This window comes from Lissotriton helveticus, chromosome 10 (genome assembly GCF_964261635.1).
Source record: "Lissotriton helveticus chromosome 10, aLisHel1.1, whole genome shotgun sequence".
NCBI classification, from domain to species: domain Eukaryota; kingdom Metazoa; phylum Chordata; class Amphibia; order Caudata; family Salamandridae; genus Lissotriton; species Lissotriton helveticus.
The window spans coordinates 618,945,393-618,963,702 of NC_136071.1; the positions used below are offsets into that span (position 1 = coordinate 618,945,393).

An 18,310-nucleotide genomic window follows, 5' to 3' on the forward strand; every position below is an offset into this window, starting at 1 on the left:
CTTGATCAACCAATCGTCAAGGAACGGGTAGACAAACACCTTGTTCTTCCGTAGGTGTGCCGCTACCACTGCCATGCATTTCGAGAATGTCCTGGGTGCAGACTTCAGCCTGAAGGGAAGTACCGTGTACTGATAGTGGTTGGTGCCGACTTGAAAGCGCAGAAACTTCCTGTGTTTGCACGCAATTGGCACATGGAAGTATGCGTCCTGTAGATCTATGGCACACATCCAGTCTCCTCGTTGCAGCTGAGGATAGATCTGATGCAACGACAGCATGCAAAACTTTTCTCTGCAAATCCACTTGTTTGCCTGTCGCAAGTCCAGAATGGGCCTGAACTCGTTCTTGTCCTTCTTGCGGACCAGAAAGAACCGGGAGTACAGACCTCTTCCTCTTTGAGACAGAGGCACGTCTTCTATCGCCCTTTTCCTGAACAGGATGTCGGCCTCCGCCTGGAGCTCGCGCAGCTGATACTGCGAGCCGACCGGAGGAATCGATGGAGGAGGGCTGATGAACCGAAGACTGTATCCATTGCAAACAATATTCAGCACCCACTTGTCCTGAGTAATTTTTCTCCACTCTGCCAGAAAAAATTGAACGCTTCCCCCCACCGGAGCGGGTAACGGACGAGGGGGAAGTAACCGCTCAGGGATGAGACCCGGCCGGGCCCTTGGTCGCGGTAGAGGACTGTTGTCTACCTCTACCCCCCTGGCGTTTCTGGAAGGGCCTTCTGTACTGCTGCTGCTGTTGCTGCTGCTGATGTTGTCCAGCAGACTGTCCCCTTCCACGACCCTGCGACCCAAACCGCCGTTGGAACTGTCGGTAGGGTTTCTTCTCCTTGGGCTTCTCCAAGCCCACCGCCGTCAGGGTCTCCGCCTCGGCCTTCATCCTGGCCATCTCGTCATCAGCGTGTTTTCCGAAGAGGGTATCTCCGGAAAACGGGCGATTCGCCACCCGTTGTTGCGCTTCCGGTTTCAGCGACGTCAACCTGAGCCAAGCATGGCGTCTTTTGTTAATCCCGTGGCAGTATCCGTGCGCTGACAGCAAAGAGATATCCGCCGCGGCGCTGATGGCATCCCCTCCTGGACGATCTCCATAAAGTCCTCTCTGCGGTCTCGAGGAACAAGGTCCGCAAACTGCTCCATCGAGTCCCACAGTGCCCGGTCGTAACGCCCCAGCAACGCCGAGTCACTGGCGGCCTTCATTGAAGAGGAGGACGTACCACACGCTTTACGACCAGCAGAGTCGATCCAGCGGCTCTCTTTGTCCGGAGGCACCGCGGACGCAGGGGAGGTGGCATGAAGCTTCCGGGCCGCCGTCACGATCACCGAATCCGGTACCGGGTCCTTCCTCAAGAAGGCTGGGTCCGAGTCCGGAGCCCTGTACTTTTTGAGGATCCTGGAAGGCGCAGACTTCACCACTGCCGGCGTCAGGAAAAGCTGTTCAGCCGGCTCAAGGAGCCCCGGCACCAGAGGTAACAGGGGGCGAGACGTGTTTTTTGTGTAATGTCTCAAAAATCACAGAAGTCGAAGGCGTAGGCGCTTCAACCTTGATCCCCAACTTCGCCGCTCCACGCAGGAGAACCTCCTGGAATGTGCCAATATCGTCTATAGGAGACACCCTAGTCTCCGGCGAATCAGACAGCGTGGGCGAGTAAGAACGGGTCCCAGAAGCAGAACGTGACCTGGACCGACGCCTCCTATGGTGATGCCTGGATCTCGATAAAGATCCACGTCCACTCCTAGATCTGTCCCTTCTCCCCGAGCGAGACCTCGATCTCTTGGGTCTCGGACGTTCCGTTGGCCTCCCCGGTTCAGGAGCCCTAGGCTTCCTAGGAGTCTTCTTCGGTGGCGTCGGATACTTGGGCATCGACACCGCCCTCGGCGGAACCGGGGGTGGAGGAGTAACCGGACGCGGGGCCTGCGGAGCCGGCAACGGAGGAGGGGTCGGAGCCTTCGGAGGCGGACCCTTTGGTAAAGGAGGCCGCGAAGGAGGCGCAGAGGGCTTCTTCGGGGTATATACCTCGGAATACGCCGTTCCCGGCGAGCCATCATCCTGTCCGGACTGTGGGGAGCCCCCCACAGTCCTGGGCCTGTCCTTACGACCTCCAGACGCCGAAGATCGGTGCCCAGACGACGACCGTGGATCCTTCGACGTCGAGCGGCCCTTCGGCGTCGACCGTTTCTCACCCTTCGACGTCGAACGGTGTCTACGTCTCGACGTCGACCCCGACCAGATGGACGAACCACGAAACCTCGACGACGGGCGATGGTGCCTCGACGGCGACCTCGACCTCTTCGCTCGTCTCGACGTCGACCTCTTGGATCGTCTCGACGTCGATCTCTTCGAACGTCTCGACGTCGATCGCTTTGAATGTTTCGACGTCGACGTCTTCTGTGCCCGAGACTTCTCCCGTCTCGACGGCGGCCTCGACGACGAGGATCCCCTCGACGACGATGTCCTCGACGGCGAACGGCGGTGTCGCCTCGACGGCGAGCGCCGACGCCGGGCCCTCCGATGTCGACCACTCGACGCCGACAGCGACGACGAGGAGATCGACACCGGCTTCGACGGCGGTCGGAACACGTCCCTCGACGGGCGACGTTTTCTCAACCCAGAGCCCTGGGGAGACCGGGAACTGGCCGTGGACCTTCCTCTCGACGTCGTGGTCATCGCAACTGACCCAGACGGAGATTTTGGTCGCGGGCTGGGCTTCCTGCCCCTGGGGAGCCCCCCAGAGGCCTCAGCATGGGCAGAAGGAGCCCCTCCTGACCCACCTCGTGCCTTCAATCTTCTTTTTTCAAGTCCCTGAAGTCTGATTTTACCTCTTTCCTTCAGGGTCCTTCCAGAGAAGCTTCTACAGATCACACAGTCCTCAGGGATGTGGGAAGAGGGAAGGCAGAGAATACAGACCTCATGGGGGTCTGACCTGGCCTTCTTCCTGGAGCACTCCGGGCATTTGTCAAATAATGCTGGCATTATGGACAATAAAAGAGTGCAGAAACTCAAGAAGAAAGTCACCAAAGTACTTTAAAAGCACCAAAAATCAAATTTAGTGTAAAACACCAACAAAAACCCTTGAAAAGGGAGAGCTCAATGCTCCAGGGTCCTGCTTGCAGGAGCCGGAAAAAAGAACTGAAACTAAGTTGGACCTGCTATGCATTCTGGGATACTGGGAGAAGGTTCTGGAAGGTTCCTTAAAGGCACAGTATCCTATTTAAGCCACATAATGGCAGCCTATGGGGCTTGTCTGTCCAGGTTCTTCTCTCTATCATTCCTGAGGGATTTTGCTGTTAAGCAAGGGAAATCTGTACAGGCTTTGCTGTTTTGTGGATTTTATGGTGGAATTTCTAGTTGAAGTACTGGACAGTGTAGCCTTTTTGGCTGCATTGTCTGTCTTTAAATTCTCTCTTAAGTGTCTATGCATTTCTGCATTTTTTGACACTGTAAGAGATTATTTTTGATTGCTCCGGGGTCCACGCACATGGGCGGGACTATTCACTAGATTATGACTATACACAGAGATCCCCTACTACAGAAGTAAACATATTACTGCATCTAGCAGCATGTATCTTACATGGAGGGACATGATGTTTACAGAGGCAGGACTACAGGGACAAACATGAATTGTGACTAGTGATTTGTCCGAGGTCTCTTCTTGTTTGAAAATAATTTTTATAGCAATTTGAAATAGGGAGAGATGGGGGAAGAATAAATACAGATGTAGAGTAAATTACGGTGATGGGGTCCAAGCAAGGAACATTGAGGTCACAAAGTGGGGTTTGGGTAGTCCAGTTTGCGGAAGACTAGTGCAGAAATCAATGTTTTAGCAGAACGGAAAGGGATGTTAGGACAAATTTAGCAATGTTCAGCATTAGACATATAGCAGCGGCAGCTGTGGTTGTTAAGAAGGATGCAAAGTGCAAGTGAGGGATCTAGAAAACCTTAACCTTTCTAGTAGATGGAGACAGTGAAAATGCAGGGGGGAAAGTGAATGAAGTATGTGAGAGATGTGTGTGCACGTTTAGCAAGGAATGGAGTGAAGTACCTGTATCTCGCCAAACAACAACTGCTACAGACTATTTCGGTGACAATTTATGGAGTAAGGATGTTACTTACAGCATTTTTAGCGTCTTGTTCCGTTTTGGAAGCAATAACTGAAAGATCCCCGTTTAGAATAACAGCAGCGAGAGAGTTCACAAGAGGCGCATAGTGGATGATTAAGAAAACCTAGTAGAAATAACATATTGAATTCATCATTTTCTGTATTAATGACTAAGAAACATCCCAACCTTAACATAAACAAAACATACATTGTAAAACGACAATGCAAATATATGACCGATGGCGGTGCATTTGGTTTCCAAATAATTACTCTTTTCCAAGTCCAAGATAAAAGAAGAAAGGAATAGGTTAGGCAGAGGAAGAAGGTCATCAATATCAATAATAGTGCCAGCCTTTGATTCTGTGTTTATCGGAAGAATCAGCATCTCACACAGACTAGAGATGTTCAGCTTTACACTTAAAAAAACAAACAGATATGCAATACATTTTAATTCAAAATTAAGATCCATTCAAATCTAAAGTAATGCGCACCGCCCCAGCACCAATAAGTGAGCTGTGCCCTTATAACCCCCGCTGTCCCTTTTGATTGGCGGCGGCAGCGCCCCCCCCCCCCATTGAGGGGGGTTCAAAACCTCACCTGCCCCCGTGGGAACAGGTATTTGCCCCGCCACTTTTTTTTTGGGGGGGGGGGGGTATATGGGTCCCCGGGAGTCGGTTTGGCACTGGCCCACTGCCTCGCTTCTACTGAGGGCTGTAATCTTTTTAACTTTTCAAAACAACAGCACTGAAATAAACGGTCAAACATATTTAGCTAAAATAATAACCACTCCACCACCGCAAAATCACGTCCAAAAAAGAAAGTGAAGGAGGATGCAGATCACAAAATGAGGGTGGCTTTGACAGTGATCAGCAATTAAGGACGGCTAAAGAAGCACAAACAAAGAGGGTGAAAGACGTGCTTTCACAACCTTCGTGGTAGTTACCCGTACAAGGAAACTACCCAAGTGCCTTGTCTCTTCCATCTATACAGCTTGGGCTTAACTAATCAATCACTTTCGTTCACTTTTACCTTGCCAGATGCCACCCAAGTCGTTGCGATGAAAGGGGCAGATCTGGGCGTCACTAGAGACAAGTTCAAAGAATACCTCCAAACTGATCATGTCCTACAACAGAAAAGATGCAAGGGCCAAAATGATACAACATATCCGTGATCCCTCTTTCCGAATTGGTTCTGCACTTGCTTCCAAACCTTGTATAGTGCCTGGGGATCGAAAATGTAGATCTACCACCTGCAGTCGCAGTCAGTCACCCACACGGAACCAATCCATTTCTGTTGGCACAGGGAAGCAGGTCAGACGAGCGAGACAACAAATGATGCATTCTGGGAACGTGCAGATTTGATTGGCGTCCCAAACCATTTATCAAGTGTTCACTGCCGTGGCAACAACTATTCACAGTTGGGCATCAACTAATCACAGTTGTGCTACCAAGCATCATACACTTGTAGAGTAAGCGGTGCTGCTCTTTGCTGCTCCCAGGCAGCACATGAATGTTCTGAAGGGTGCTGACCTTTTTGCGTACAGCCGGGACATGCAAGGAGGAATAGAAATAAAAGTCTCCAGGACCAGTTGTGCATAGCCTTCGGAAATGCCTACAGCAACCAACAAATTGCTTGAATTTATCTCAGCCATTAGTGACTGCTCGAGCCGCCTTTCAGTCCATAGTTTTTCGCCCACTATGCTACTGTAAACCGAGACTCGCCAAATGCTAATTCATCTTGGTCCTGCTCAAATATGAACTGTCCAGCCCGAAGTGCCAGGACTGGGCGTCTCACTCGTCAGGGAGGCACAGTTTGACTTCTGCAGCAAAGAGATCACAGGGACCAGGTTTTTGCCTGCTCTTCACACTGCAGGAATGCCCATAGTGCTGCTTCAGGCGTGCTGGACGCGAAGCATATTTAGACTTAACCCAGCCCTCTATGCAGTGGTGGCTGTTCCGGAACAGGGGTGGCCGGGGGAGCAGGGGATTAAAAGTAAAAATAAAGATCCGTTACCTATTCATGCCGCACGCTTCTCATTGTCCTCTTCCCTTCCTTGGCCCCGGAAGCAGGAAGCACCCAGGCTCCCTTAAGCCAATCACAACGCTGCTGTGATGGTGACAGCAACGTCGTGATAGCTGTGGGGAGCCTGGGTGTATCCTGCTTCCGGGAGCAAGGAAGAGAAGAGTACAATGAGAAGCGTGCGGCACTCAGACAGGGACTGCAAGCCTGTGCATGATCTCCACTCATAGTCTAGTCAATTTAGTTAAAAAAAATGGGCTAACCTAGAACTAATTGCAATACATATTTCGGTGAGTGGATTCTTATTGGAAAATTTTCCGTAGAAAACGATGGTGAAAAGTCTACCACTCCATCATGACGCGTTAATCCAATATGGCAGGTTTTTCAAAATGGCTGCCCATTATTTGAGGTATAGGGTATAACTGTTTATATGCCCGTGTGTGGTATCATTTTATATGTTTTTAGGGACGGGAAAGTCAAAAATAACATCAAAAATTGTTTCTGATGACCATAATATCAAATAATCGCGGAATATGTCAGATAGACAAAGTTTGTATAATTTTTTCGTTGACTTATATGACAAAGTGTGAAGGAACATAAATATTACAATTAACTTTTGAAATAAAAAGTTTGCTTTTGTTTGTGTTTTGTAACTTTGTTGTTATTGTTTGTTTTTTTGATAATCAAAAATGTTTCATTTATGTGTTACCAGTTCTTGCGAGTTGCTGTGAGATACAGAGAAAATGGACGTAGAAAAGCGTTTCATTTGTGATATGGTGTTTCAAGAAGATAACGATGTATCTGTACTCACTAAAAGAGAAGTGACAGGAATTCAAAAAACATGCATGGAGAGAAAAATATCTAAGTTTCACGTTTGTGTTGGGCAGAAAGTTCACAAGAAATGAAGAGCGCTTTTTGTTAACTTGAAAACTCCGTTCCAGGAGAAAGAATCTGATCCCACAACTTCTTGTGTTCTACGGTTGACTATAATGTGAGCTATATTCCTGTTTTGTTAAGGCTCTTATTATCAGTTTTTGTTACTGATAAATCCAACAGAGAGAGAAAAGTAGCTTCTATAGGACAGGCAATTATGCAAGCTGTGCGCCCACGAGTCTTAGTTGCACCGTTGCAGTTAGGGCTGGCAGTTCAATTACATGACAATACAAGCTCGAGATTTGTAGTTGAAGCTGTAAATCATATGGGATTCTGCAGCTCCTAGTCAGAAGTTCTTCGTTTTGAACGCTCAGCTGAAGCAGAAAGAGGAAATACTATACCTGTCCTTGTGGAACCTTCTGAAAGTCCTCCGAAATTCATTCAATATGCAACTGATAATATTGAACACAATATTATTACAATAGATGGCCATGGTACGTTTCATGGGATGGGCATTATCGCCACTGTGACTACAACTGGAACATTTTCAACTGTCATTAAGACGGGGTTTCACACGACCGTAGAACACAAGAAGTTGTGGAATCTGATTCTTTCTCCTGGAACGGAGTTTTCAAGTTAACAAAACGCGCTCTACATTTCTTGTGAACTTTCTGCCCAACACAAACGTGAAACTTAGATATTTTTCTCTCCTTGCATGTGTTTTGAATTCCAGTCACTCCTCTTTCAGTGAGTACAGATACATCATCTTCTTGAAACACCACATTACAAATGAAACACTTTTCTACGTCCATTTTTACTTTATCTCACAGCAACTCGCAAGAACCTGTAACACATAAATTAAACATTTTTGATTAACAAAAACACAAAAAAATAACAACAAAGTTACAAAACACAAACAATAGCAAACTTTTTATTTACGTTCCTTCACACTTTGTCATATAGGTCAAAGAAAAAATTATACAAACTTTGTCTATCTGACATATTCCGCGATTATTTGATATTATGGTCATCAGAAACAATTTTTGATGGTATTTTTGACTTTCCCGTCCCTAAAAACATATAAAATGATACCACACATGGGCATATAAACAGTTATACCCTATATCTCAAATAATGGGTAGCCATTTTGAAAAATCCGCCATATTGGATTAACGCGTCATGATAGAGTGGTAGACTTTTCAGCATCGTTTTCTACGGAAAATTTTCAATAAGAATCCACTCACAGAAATTGTATTGCAATTAGTTCTAGGTTCCGCAACAAATTGACTAGTCTATCAGTCTGCGCATTACAGACCGATGGAGAACATTCTAAGTGAGCATGACTGTTTGGTCAGCCCAAGACGGACGGCCAAACCATAACCATCATGCGCACCTAAGGTGCATATACCACTGCTCCTCCTGCACTGTGACAAGAGCTCAGCCCACCTCGCCCAACCTGGCACCATAGAGAAAGATAAAATGATAATAACATCTTGTTATTATAATTTTATTTTTGGGCTGTTGCACTGCTCAGAAGTGACGGAGTGATGCTCTTCAGTCTTAGCAGAGGAGCCAAATGGATGTAAAAGCCACTTTATATATTTTATATAATACTTACAAAAAAATAAAAAGTGTAAAATTGGCCACTCACCCCATCACAAGGGCATGGTACGTGATCAAGGTTGGGGTGGTAACCAAGAGGGAAACCTTGTGCAAATCTGACAGTTCCTGCTCTTAGGCGGAATAGTAGGCTCCTTTTCCAATGACTCGTGGATAGGGTGAGATATGTAGGTAGGGGATGGTGATACTGTTCAATGGACATGTAGCTAAGAACAGAAGATTTCTTAGATTCCAGACCAATTCCTTCTGTGTTATATAAAGAATAAGAGGGCATCTCTTAACTTCTTTTTGGGCACAGTTTCAAATGTACTTGGGTTTAAAAAGATACATTCTTTGTTGACACTGCGCAAGCTTTGGTGCAAAACAAAAAAAATGCATTTACAAGCTTTGTGTTTTTTAGGTCTGGAATTAGCAAAGACCTTTTGATTTTACAAAATATATATGTGTAATATGTAAGGGGCTTTAAGCCAGCTCTCTTCATCCATTAGTCTGTTGTTGAGTCATTCACTTTTGGCTTCCGCCCACTGCAGCATACAGCATGGGGCAATAGGTCATCCTACATAAGCCATGGCTAACATCACATTGAGTAACTGCAATTTGCTCTTTCACAGGAAGCACATCCTCATGCAAGGTAGTTCCTTTCAGTGCTAGTGCTTTTGTTTTTACCTAATTATTACTTTAGTGTTACCTTTGTGTTTAGAGCCTGATGTGATAACAGATGCTTTCTGCCAGCCCTTCACAGCATGGGACACATTCCTGCTTTATCAATTCCTGTGCTTTTTTTTTTTTTTTAATCGGATTGTGTCCATTTGAATCTATTCTTTAACACCTTAGGAGCTCCGTAAACAAACCTCCCCAGTGCTGCGCTGTCCATTATCCAGTGCTGAACTGGACGTCCAGCGGTCGCACGCAGCACTGGGGAGGTAGTGCCCGTGACGACCGTTGGCCGACGGCAGCACCTAAAGGGTTATAAAGTAATCCTATTTCAAGAGTGCAGGCAACAGAATGCATTTATAACTGCACTCTTGTATGTATTTTAATTGGGAACTACAGCTATTCTTGTAAACCGATTTAGTCTGTATGTTCTGCTAGGTCTCCTTCAGTGCACTCTATGTTCTGCTTATATATTTAACTATTCTTTTGCTAATTGAATCTGTGCTGTGACGTTTATCCATCTGTCATTGCACAACTATCTTACTATCTCTATGTGTGTGTATTTATTAGTCTACTTATTTGTCTGTGTGTTTATCTACCTATGTGTTTACAGCCTTTCTATCAACCTGCGAGTCCCTCTAGTTCACTCTGCCGCTCTCTCTCTCTGCCTCTATGTATCTATCTTTGAAAGTCTATGTAGCCGTCAATCGTTGCAATCTATCCATCCATTTGTGAGCCTACCTATTTTGAAAGAAATATTTACAAAAACATTACAAAAAGGCATTAACAAAGGCAAAAGGCTGCTTGCCAACACCAGACTGACGGCTATTTTAGGTCGGGAATATGGGTTGACCTTTTGGTTTTACTAAAATAAAAAGGAATAACATAGTTACTTATAGCAGTTTTCCACTAGACTTCATCCATAAGACTGTAGCTGTGTAATTAACATTTTTCTTCCACACAAAGCCCACTGCAGTTATGGTTTCACTTCACTGTATGTTACAACATGCTTCCCTGTCACAAGGGACACATCCACACAAAGTAGTTCACTTTAGTAACAAGGACTGAGGTAGTGCATGCCTTTTAGGACCAAAAAAACCAAGAAAGAACAAAACAAGAATTGCCAATTTTAAAAGGCTGAGGGCCAACGCCAGACCACTTGGCTTTGCCAATGCTTATTTAGGTCTGACATTAGCGAAGACCTTTTGATTTTACATATATTATACATATATTTTACCTAAAGGGGTTTTCAGCCAGCTCTCTTCATCCATTGGTCTTTTGTTGTGTCACTCATTTTGCATTAAGCCCACAACAGCAAACAGCAAGGGGCAGTGTTAGCCTACTCCAGCCACTGGCTAACTTCACTTTAAGTGACAGCATTTTGCTCTTTCTCAAGGAACACATCCACATAAAAGGTAGTTCCGTTCAGTGACAGTGTGTTTGTTTCTACTTAATTATTACTTTAGTGTTGCCTTTGTGTTTAGAGCCTGCTGTGATAGGAGGTGATTTCTACCAGCCCTTCACAGCACAGAACACATTCCAGCTTCATCTGTCCTGCCTCCTGCTAATGAGGTTGTAAATTGCTTATGGAGCGGACTTTTTACCCGATTGCTGCTTCAGAATATACCAGATTGTGTCCTTTTGAATATATTCTTTATACAATCATTCACTTTTTAGAATGCAAGGAATGGAATGCATTCATATCTGCACTTCTATACGTGATTTAATTGAGGAAGTACATAAATAGTTACCAATTATATTACTAATTGAATCTGTGCTGTGCCGTCTATAAGTCTATGCAGCCATATCTATTTGTCTATCTACTTCTCAGTGATCTATCTACCTGTCGGTGAGTGTATCTAGCTACCAGCCTGTTTATCAACCAGTCTACCTAGTTTCTCTCCATCTACCTGCCTGTCCCTCTATCTTATCTCTGCGTCTGTTTTTGCAACTTTTGTCTTTACAATTTCTATTTATCCTTGCAAACCTATCATTTTATCTATTTTTGTAAGTCTGTACATCTGTCTATTAATCGATGTATCGTTCTACCTTTGCAAGTATGTCATTCTATCTATTTATCTTTCCAAGTCTGTCTCTCAATATATCTATCTATTTGCAAGGTTCTTTATCTATCTATACAACACTCCGTCTTTGTGAGCCTCTCTCTCTGATTTGCAAGCCTTTCTATTTATCTATCTCTTCAAACTTATTTATCTATTTGTAATAAAGATTTAAAAACACATTACAAAATGGCACTAGTAATGGAGAGAAGCTGGCAGCCAACACTAGATCGGCTGGCGTTTTTAGGTCGGGTGTTAGTTTATCCTTTTAATTTGACTAAAATTAGGTTTATAACAGTTACATATCGGGGTTTTCAGTCACACTTCATCCATAAGTCTGTTGTTGTTGCATTCACATTCTTCTTCCATTCCCAGCCAACTTCAGCAATAGTCTGATATAACGGAGTTACAATATGCTTTCCTTTCACTAAGTAGATCTCTTTAGTATCAGGGACTACTGTGGTAATGTGTAACGTATTGGACTAAAAAAATATTTTTTCTTTACTCAATGTTTTTAGGTCGAGCCTAGAGCAGCGTATGCGCTGCTCGCTCGACTTTAGTAAGGGCCTTTTCAAAGTGCCACCCGCCGGCCACCAGCTTCCGGTTACGTGCACAAGCATGCGCGCCTTGTTCCGCCTCTCCAATCATTGCTGCGCGCGCATCCCTCGCGTGCTTAGCACGTCATCGCGATCACTTTCGTTTTCACTGCGACCGCGATGACGTACTAAGTACGCGAGGGATACGAGCGCAGCAATGTCCCCTTAAAAGTAACATTTACCGGGCATACTTTTCATTGCTACTGTATTATGACATCTTCCTCTGTACTCCAACGATACCATTGAGATTGCTTTTTTTGCAATAAATTCTTGGTTCTAGGTGCTTACGTAGGGAAATATATCCTATCAAGAAATTACATTTCCTATCAATATTTTCCTGAGGGTTTATCAATATTGGCGCCGGATGCCACTGCCACTATTTACCCAGCAGGCACAATAGCTAAAGACTCGTGGTGAGCAAGTGTCAATCTGACTCTTCAGTCTCAACTGTTCCCCTGTCAGACAGGTACATAATACTAACCTCAGACCCTAGGGCAGCCGCAACTTGACACTCCTCCTTTTACTGGGGTGCTGCTCTGTTTGATTCCGGGATCAGAGGTGGGTTGACTCCCACCAGCACTTCGTAAACAGCAGCATTCCATCGTTCACCAGCTCCTGCCACGTCTCTTCCGGGAACGGCTCACAAAGATGACGTCACGGGCTGGGTTAGACAACAACCGCTACAACGCTGTGCTGAGAGCGCTGCTGCGGATGCCACTCCAGGAGATAGTGTCACATAGGGCACGGCGCACGGGGGTGGACCAGGTCTCTTCTGTTGAAAACCGCACGTAGCCGTGTCATGCTCGAAATGTATGCATGCTCATGCTTAGCTTTTTCAGTGTGTGTTTTTTTTTTACGATTTCAAGTATCGGGTTTAATAAGGTGCTGCACCACTCACTCTACTTGGAATCAATTTCCCCCTCATAGTATACTATGTTCTTATTACTTTCAAGATTCATTGGGTTACTGCCTTCTAAAAAAACAATTGGTCACGTCTATTAATTTTAATGGTATAACCGACCGTAAACTTTTAAACGTCTACCTTGGAGACTTATGCTTAGGGTATGTAATACTTCATCAATTACTTACAAGCAGTTTTACAGCCGTATCTGCGGAAGATAATAAAAAAAATAAGTAGGTGGCTTACTCGGGCACAAGTCAAAATAAGCTTATGTCCTTGGAATATATAATACATAGCAGGTCTAGGAAAACATTCTGTAACTGCACTTACTTAGAGTTTTAAACAAGCATTGACATAGCCAATAGGTCTCGCTTTTGGGACCTTATAAGTATTTAGTTATGCAGCAGAATATCCTTGGTGCAACAACACCAACTGTTGCATTGCTAAACATTTATAAGGTCCCAAATGCGAGACCTATTGGCTATGCCAATGCTTGTTTTAGATGGATGAGGGGCGGCAACTTCCCCCCAAAATAACATTTTGCATAAACCATGACAAAAAAACAAGAATTGCCAAAGTTAAAAGGCTAGCAGTCAATACCAGGCCTCTTGGCTTTGCCAATGCATGTTTTTTGCCTACACTGATGGGAGGTAGACTAATGCGTTCAAAAGCAATAGTTTAACTCATTTAGTCCTCTGAATGGTCCAGAAAAAGTTGGTGTTATTGCAGTTTGCTAAATATGTATACTGCTTCTGTAATACTTGAATTATTCACTTCTAAATACATGGGATTCTGTACTCTCTGTACAAATGGCAGTCTCTAATGAATTTTTTTTTTATATAGATTCGGCAACTTCTGACACATCCAGTCGCTGGTTATGAAGAAAAGACATCAGAACCCGACTATTATAAGTCATTACACTTGAGTTCTGATGTCACAATGCCTGCTTCCAGTGCCAGAAGCTGAGGATAAAGGCAGGTCAGGTCAGGGAGAATATCTCAAGCAGCTGTTTAAAGCAACAAAAAAAATACTTTCCTTTTTTCTAATCTATTTTAATAACTCACAGTCACAAGCAGAGAGAATACGTTTATTTTTTGCACTCCTTAGAGAAAAGCTAGAATCTGGCTGCATGCTTATACATATTCCGAGTAACTGCAGTTATTTTTTTACCACTGATTTGCATTGAGCTATTTCTAATATATGTTTCAAATATCAAACTGGATTTTAATGTGTTAATTTTGCACTAGAGGTTGTATTTTTATTCTTCTGGCGGCATACATGCTCGCTCTTTAATAGGAAAGCGCTACGCACCAAGGTTTTAAGTGGTTTGTGGAAAAGGTGATAGTGTGACCATGTATTATCTGGGATAAAGTACCCCCTGGGGTACAGGATAAGGATATTGCAAATCACCTCGAAGTTGCACAACCTTAGAAAGGAAATTCTATATGGTTAAGGAACTCTTATGTGACTTGCATTATCATTTTAATGCACAGCAGGGGGTAATTTATCCCTTCTATAATATCATAACAAGCATTTGCAATGCAATAGGTCTCGCATTAGGAAAGTTTGAGCTATTGGTATTGTAAATGACATGTTTTATTTTTGTGTTGGTTTTGAAAATAGCGAAATTAATAGCTTTGTCATTTACAATGCCAATAGTTTTAACTTTCGCAATTGTGACACCAAAGGCAATTGTAATGCAATATGTGTTGTATTTACGTGACTTAGATGTATTGATATTACAAATAACAATAGCTTAGTTTTTTTAAATAATACTTAAAAGTTATTGTAATTTATAATGGCAATAGCTTAAACTTTTGTAAATAACTTTTGTGAAGATTATGTTCAGTGTATTTTATTGTGACGAAAATCCAAGAACAGAAGTGAAATATTAACATCTTTTCGTGACATTTGTAATAAAGCTTGAAACATTGAGAGGACATATTTGAACCTGTGTTATGCTACTAATATAAATGAATTTGCAGATGTTAATCACTGTAACCAAACAAAAGGAGGCGGACATGTGGCCTCTGGCTTCAAAAGCACAAAACCTGAGTTCAGATCTTAGTTCCTGTACATAGGCAAAGCGTCATATCTGGCAGTTTTGTGCTTCCTGAGCGGGCGGGCACAGTGAGTGCTGGGAAGCCGGACCACCACTGTGCTCATTGTTTTGACTGCCTTCTTACTGTTTTTTTTCTATCCAGCCATGAAGGGAAGGCACCTCAGCAAGTTAACTACACCACATATTTCTGCGTGCTACAAGAAGCATCCGGGGTCTGATTCCAGTCGGGGCAAGTCAGACGTTTATCCTTTTTTGACCAACAAAGTCAGTTTGAAATGGACAGTAAAATAAATAAAACACACTGCACGCCTTTTGCTGTGGGCTCAGACGGTAATGGACAGGAAGTGGAAGGCCCGGCAGAAGAGCTGTTTAGAGCTGCAGCTTTTTTTTTTTTTTAGTGCGGCAAGCGCAGTGTTTATCTAAGAAAACATGCTGCATGCGCCTCCTGCTGTGGGCTGATAGACGAGATGGATGTTGTGAATGCAAGTGAGGCAATGCTGTGATGCAAGATCTGACCTGCCTTCTGCATTGCAGAGGCTATTAAGTCCCTTCTGTAAAACAAGACTACACACATAAATCCAAAGAATACGGTCCACAGGACATTTTTGCAAGGAGCACATATTCAATATTCTCACTCAAAGTAACTGTATGTGGTCAAACAATTAGTCTGACACTTGAGTTCCATAATATGGCAAATGCAGCTCACCACCTCCATCAGATAGTTAATACATAAATTATGGTTTCATGAGAAGTGTATACTTTCTAACACTTATTAGAGGGTGGTGCTACAGATAAACATTAGACCAAATCTTTATGTGGGATGTTGAGGGAGGGGCGAGGCAAAGGACGTGTGTGTGTTGGTGTTTAGAGTGCCGGGGGTCAATCGTAGATCTGCTGACGATTATTTTTTACCCAGCTCGAGTCTTCACTCATGTTCTGGAACCACTTAGAGTGCAGACGAGGGAGGCTGGCCGGCTACAATTCCCAAACCGGTAATTTTCTCATTTACAAACAAATGACAATAGAGGGTTTCGAGCACTCAGAAAGAAGAGAAAGAAGACTGGCATCTTACAAAAACTATTAATCGCGGCCTAATTAGACAACGGCCCATTAAATTAGAGTCAGAATCTCGGAACCACTGAATTCCTTTCCGTATTAAAGAAAATATTGGAACTTATGTGGTATGTTGGGGGAGGGGCGAGGCAAAGGACGTTTGTGTGTGTGTGTGTGTGTGTTGGTGTTTAGAGTGCCGGGGGTGTGTGTTAATATATGTGTGGGTGAGTGTGGGGGGGGGGGGGGGGGTGTGGCGTTAGTGCCATTGTGCGTACAACCACAGATGTGTGTATCTGGGTGTGGGGTGAGGGGTGTGGTCATGCATGTGTGGGGGAGTGTGTGTACATGTGTAGCAAGGAACAGTGTGTGTGTGTGTGTGGTGAGTGGGAGAGTGCGTGTGTGCTTGAAGGTGGTGAAGGGGGGGGGGGGGGGGGAAATACATTCCTAGTAGCAGGATCCGCCACAGATGTTAACCGCTGTAGCCAATCGTAGATCTGATGATGATTATTTTTAACCCAGCTCAAGTCTTCACTCATGTTCTGGAACTTCGCTTCAAGTACTTGGCCTCAGCCTAAAAGTGCTAGTTTTAAGCAACAACAGTAAAAACACTTGTTTCAATGTTGTTGCACTTTTGAACGCATGCTAGTTTACCATGATTATACAATCTAGCATTTCCAGGTAGGTTAGATGTGTCGCTTTAAGCTTTTTACAACATACTACTTTATGGATGGCTGACAGCGGGTTTTGTGGCTAAGAAGATGGGTGAGAGATGGGGAAAGGCAGGGAAAAATTATTGATTTCTTAGACCTAGAATGGAACATAATCTGGGTCAAGCAGTGGGTATCAGGTGCATCCATGAAGGGGCTGGAGCAATTGGAAGTTGCACTTAGTTGTAAAGGTTGGAGGGCATGTAACAGTGTGGGTGTGAACAGCAAAGCATGGATGAGTGTAGAAAAGGGCAAGTGTGAAGGAGTGGTAAGCAGTAGCTAGCAAAAGTCTGGGTGACAGCAATGGTGCCAGACTGAGTTGGTGGTAGCGTGTGTAATGAGTCTGACAGTGGGTGGGGCACCAGTGACTCCTCCCCGGTCACTCACCAGGATGCGTTTGAAGAGGTTACTCTCCTTCGGTAGTAGCGGCACTGAGGGCATTGTGCTGGTGGCAATGCTGTGCTGGGCGCGTGGCTCCTACTTCCGGTGTTGGTGCATGGACCCGAGACTGCAGTGCTGCTCCAAACAATGGGGGCGCCCTCACCTACCAGCAGGGACGTAACACTGCCTCGCGCCGCTTTACACGCTAGTTCACTTTTTTTTTTTTCTAGTGCTTTTAACAGATGTCCCCCCTCCCGCTGCAAGATGGCAACGGTTTACTGCGCATGCAGTGTCTGACAAAAAAGGAAACATGGTCATCAAAATAAGCAAGACGAAGACGGTACTGGCCCCGATATAAATGAAAACCATCTAAAGTTAAAACGAGACCTAAAAAACATCCGAAAAGGGTCCCAGAGGAGAGGGTGATCAGCAGTGAGGGGTCGGAGAGCGCCAACAGAAAACGAGCGAAGTAAAGTGGAGAAGAGAAGAAGCTGGGGTGATAGCGGAAGGAACAAGCTCTCAGCATTGCGTGGTGGGGCGGGGTTTTAGAGGTCTGGGAGGGAGAGTAAGGGGGTTTAGCGTGACAGGAAGCAAACAAGCGATGCGCGCTCTGTGCTGGGGGAGGGCGAGGGCCATTAGACTGAGAGAACTCGCAGAGAGATCAAAGGAAAGGTGGAAGGGACATTGGCGAGCGAGGGGTGAGGGGGTGTGCAGCCTGGTGAGCTGAAGTGGCAGCAGAGAGCAGCGCGCACGCACAAAATGCGCGTGGGTGTGCTCACATGCACTGTACCCGATCCGCAGTTTGGGTAGACTTTTGAAAGCTTTACTATAATCTCGCCAAACAAGCATTGCTAAAGCAATGCTGTAGGCGAGACCTAAAAACGAGTTGAACAAACAATGCTGTACAGAGAGCTCTGGCGCCATCTGGGGTCTGGTTCGCGCTCCATGTAACAAACCCAACAAATAAACAATCAAACTTGGAACTGAACAGTGTCACCCAACAAAAACAAAAAAAACGTACTATGCAAGAGTTTTAGGAGAGATGAATGCAAAATAATAACATTGCAAGTATTTGGTCACAAAACTACAGTAACAGTATTTTTGTAAAATTTGAATTGTAAGCAAGACTTCGTACACTTCAAACAAAACTAACACAAAAAATGTAACTAACATAAATAGCGGGACAATAAGACATGGCCCAGTTAAGTATGTTACTAACTGGCTTCAAGATTATTGACGCTGCGAAATGCAGTTTTAAATGTCGAGCGATCTCCTTTTCTG

The 18,310-nt window shown here is 44.6% G+C and overlaps 1 protein-coding gene across 3 annotated transcripts in view; it reads right to left on the bottom strand.

The window, feature by feature from the left end:
* The window catches only part of CLEC16A (C-type lectin domain containing 16A), a 654,120-nt gene that overhangs the window by 472,008 nt on the left and 163,802 nt on the right, over positions 1-18,310 (bottom strand). For all 3 annotated transcript variants that reach the window (XM_078663155.1, XM_078663154.1, XM_078663156.1), the window contains exon 9: positions 4,118-4,228. In XM_078663155.1, coding sequence (XP_078519281.1) covers positions 4,118-4,228 — 111 coding nt within the window. The remainder of the gene's footprint in view (positions 1-4,117; positions 4,229-18,310) is intronic.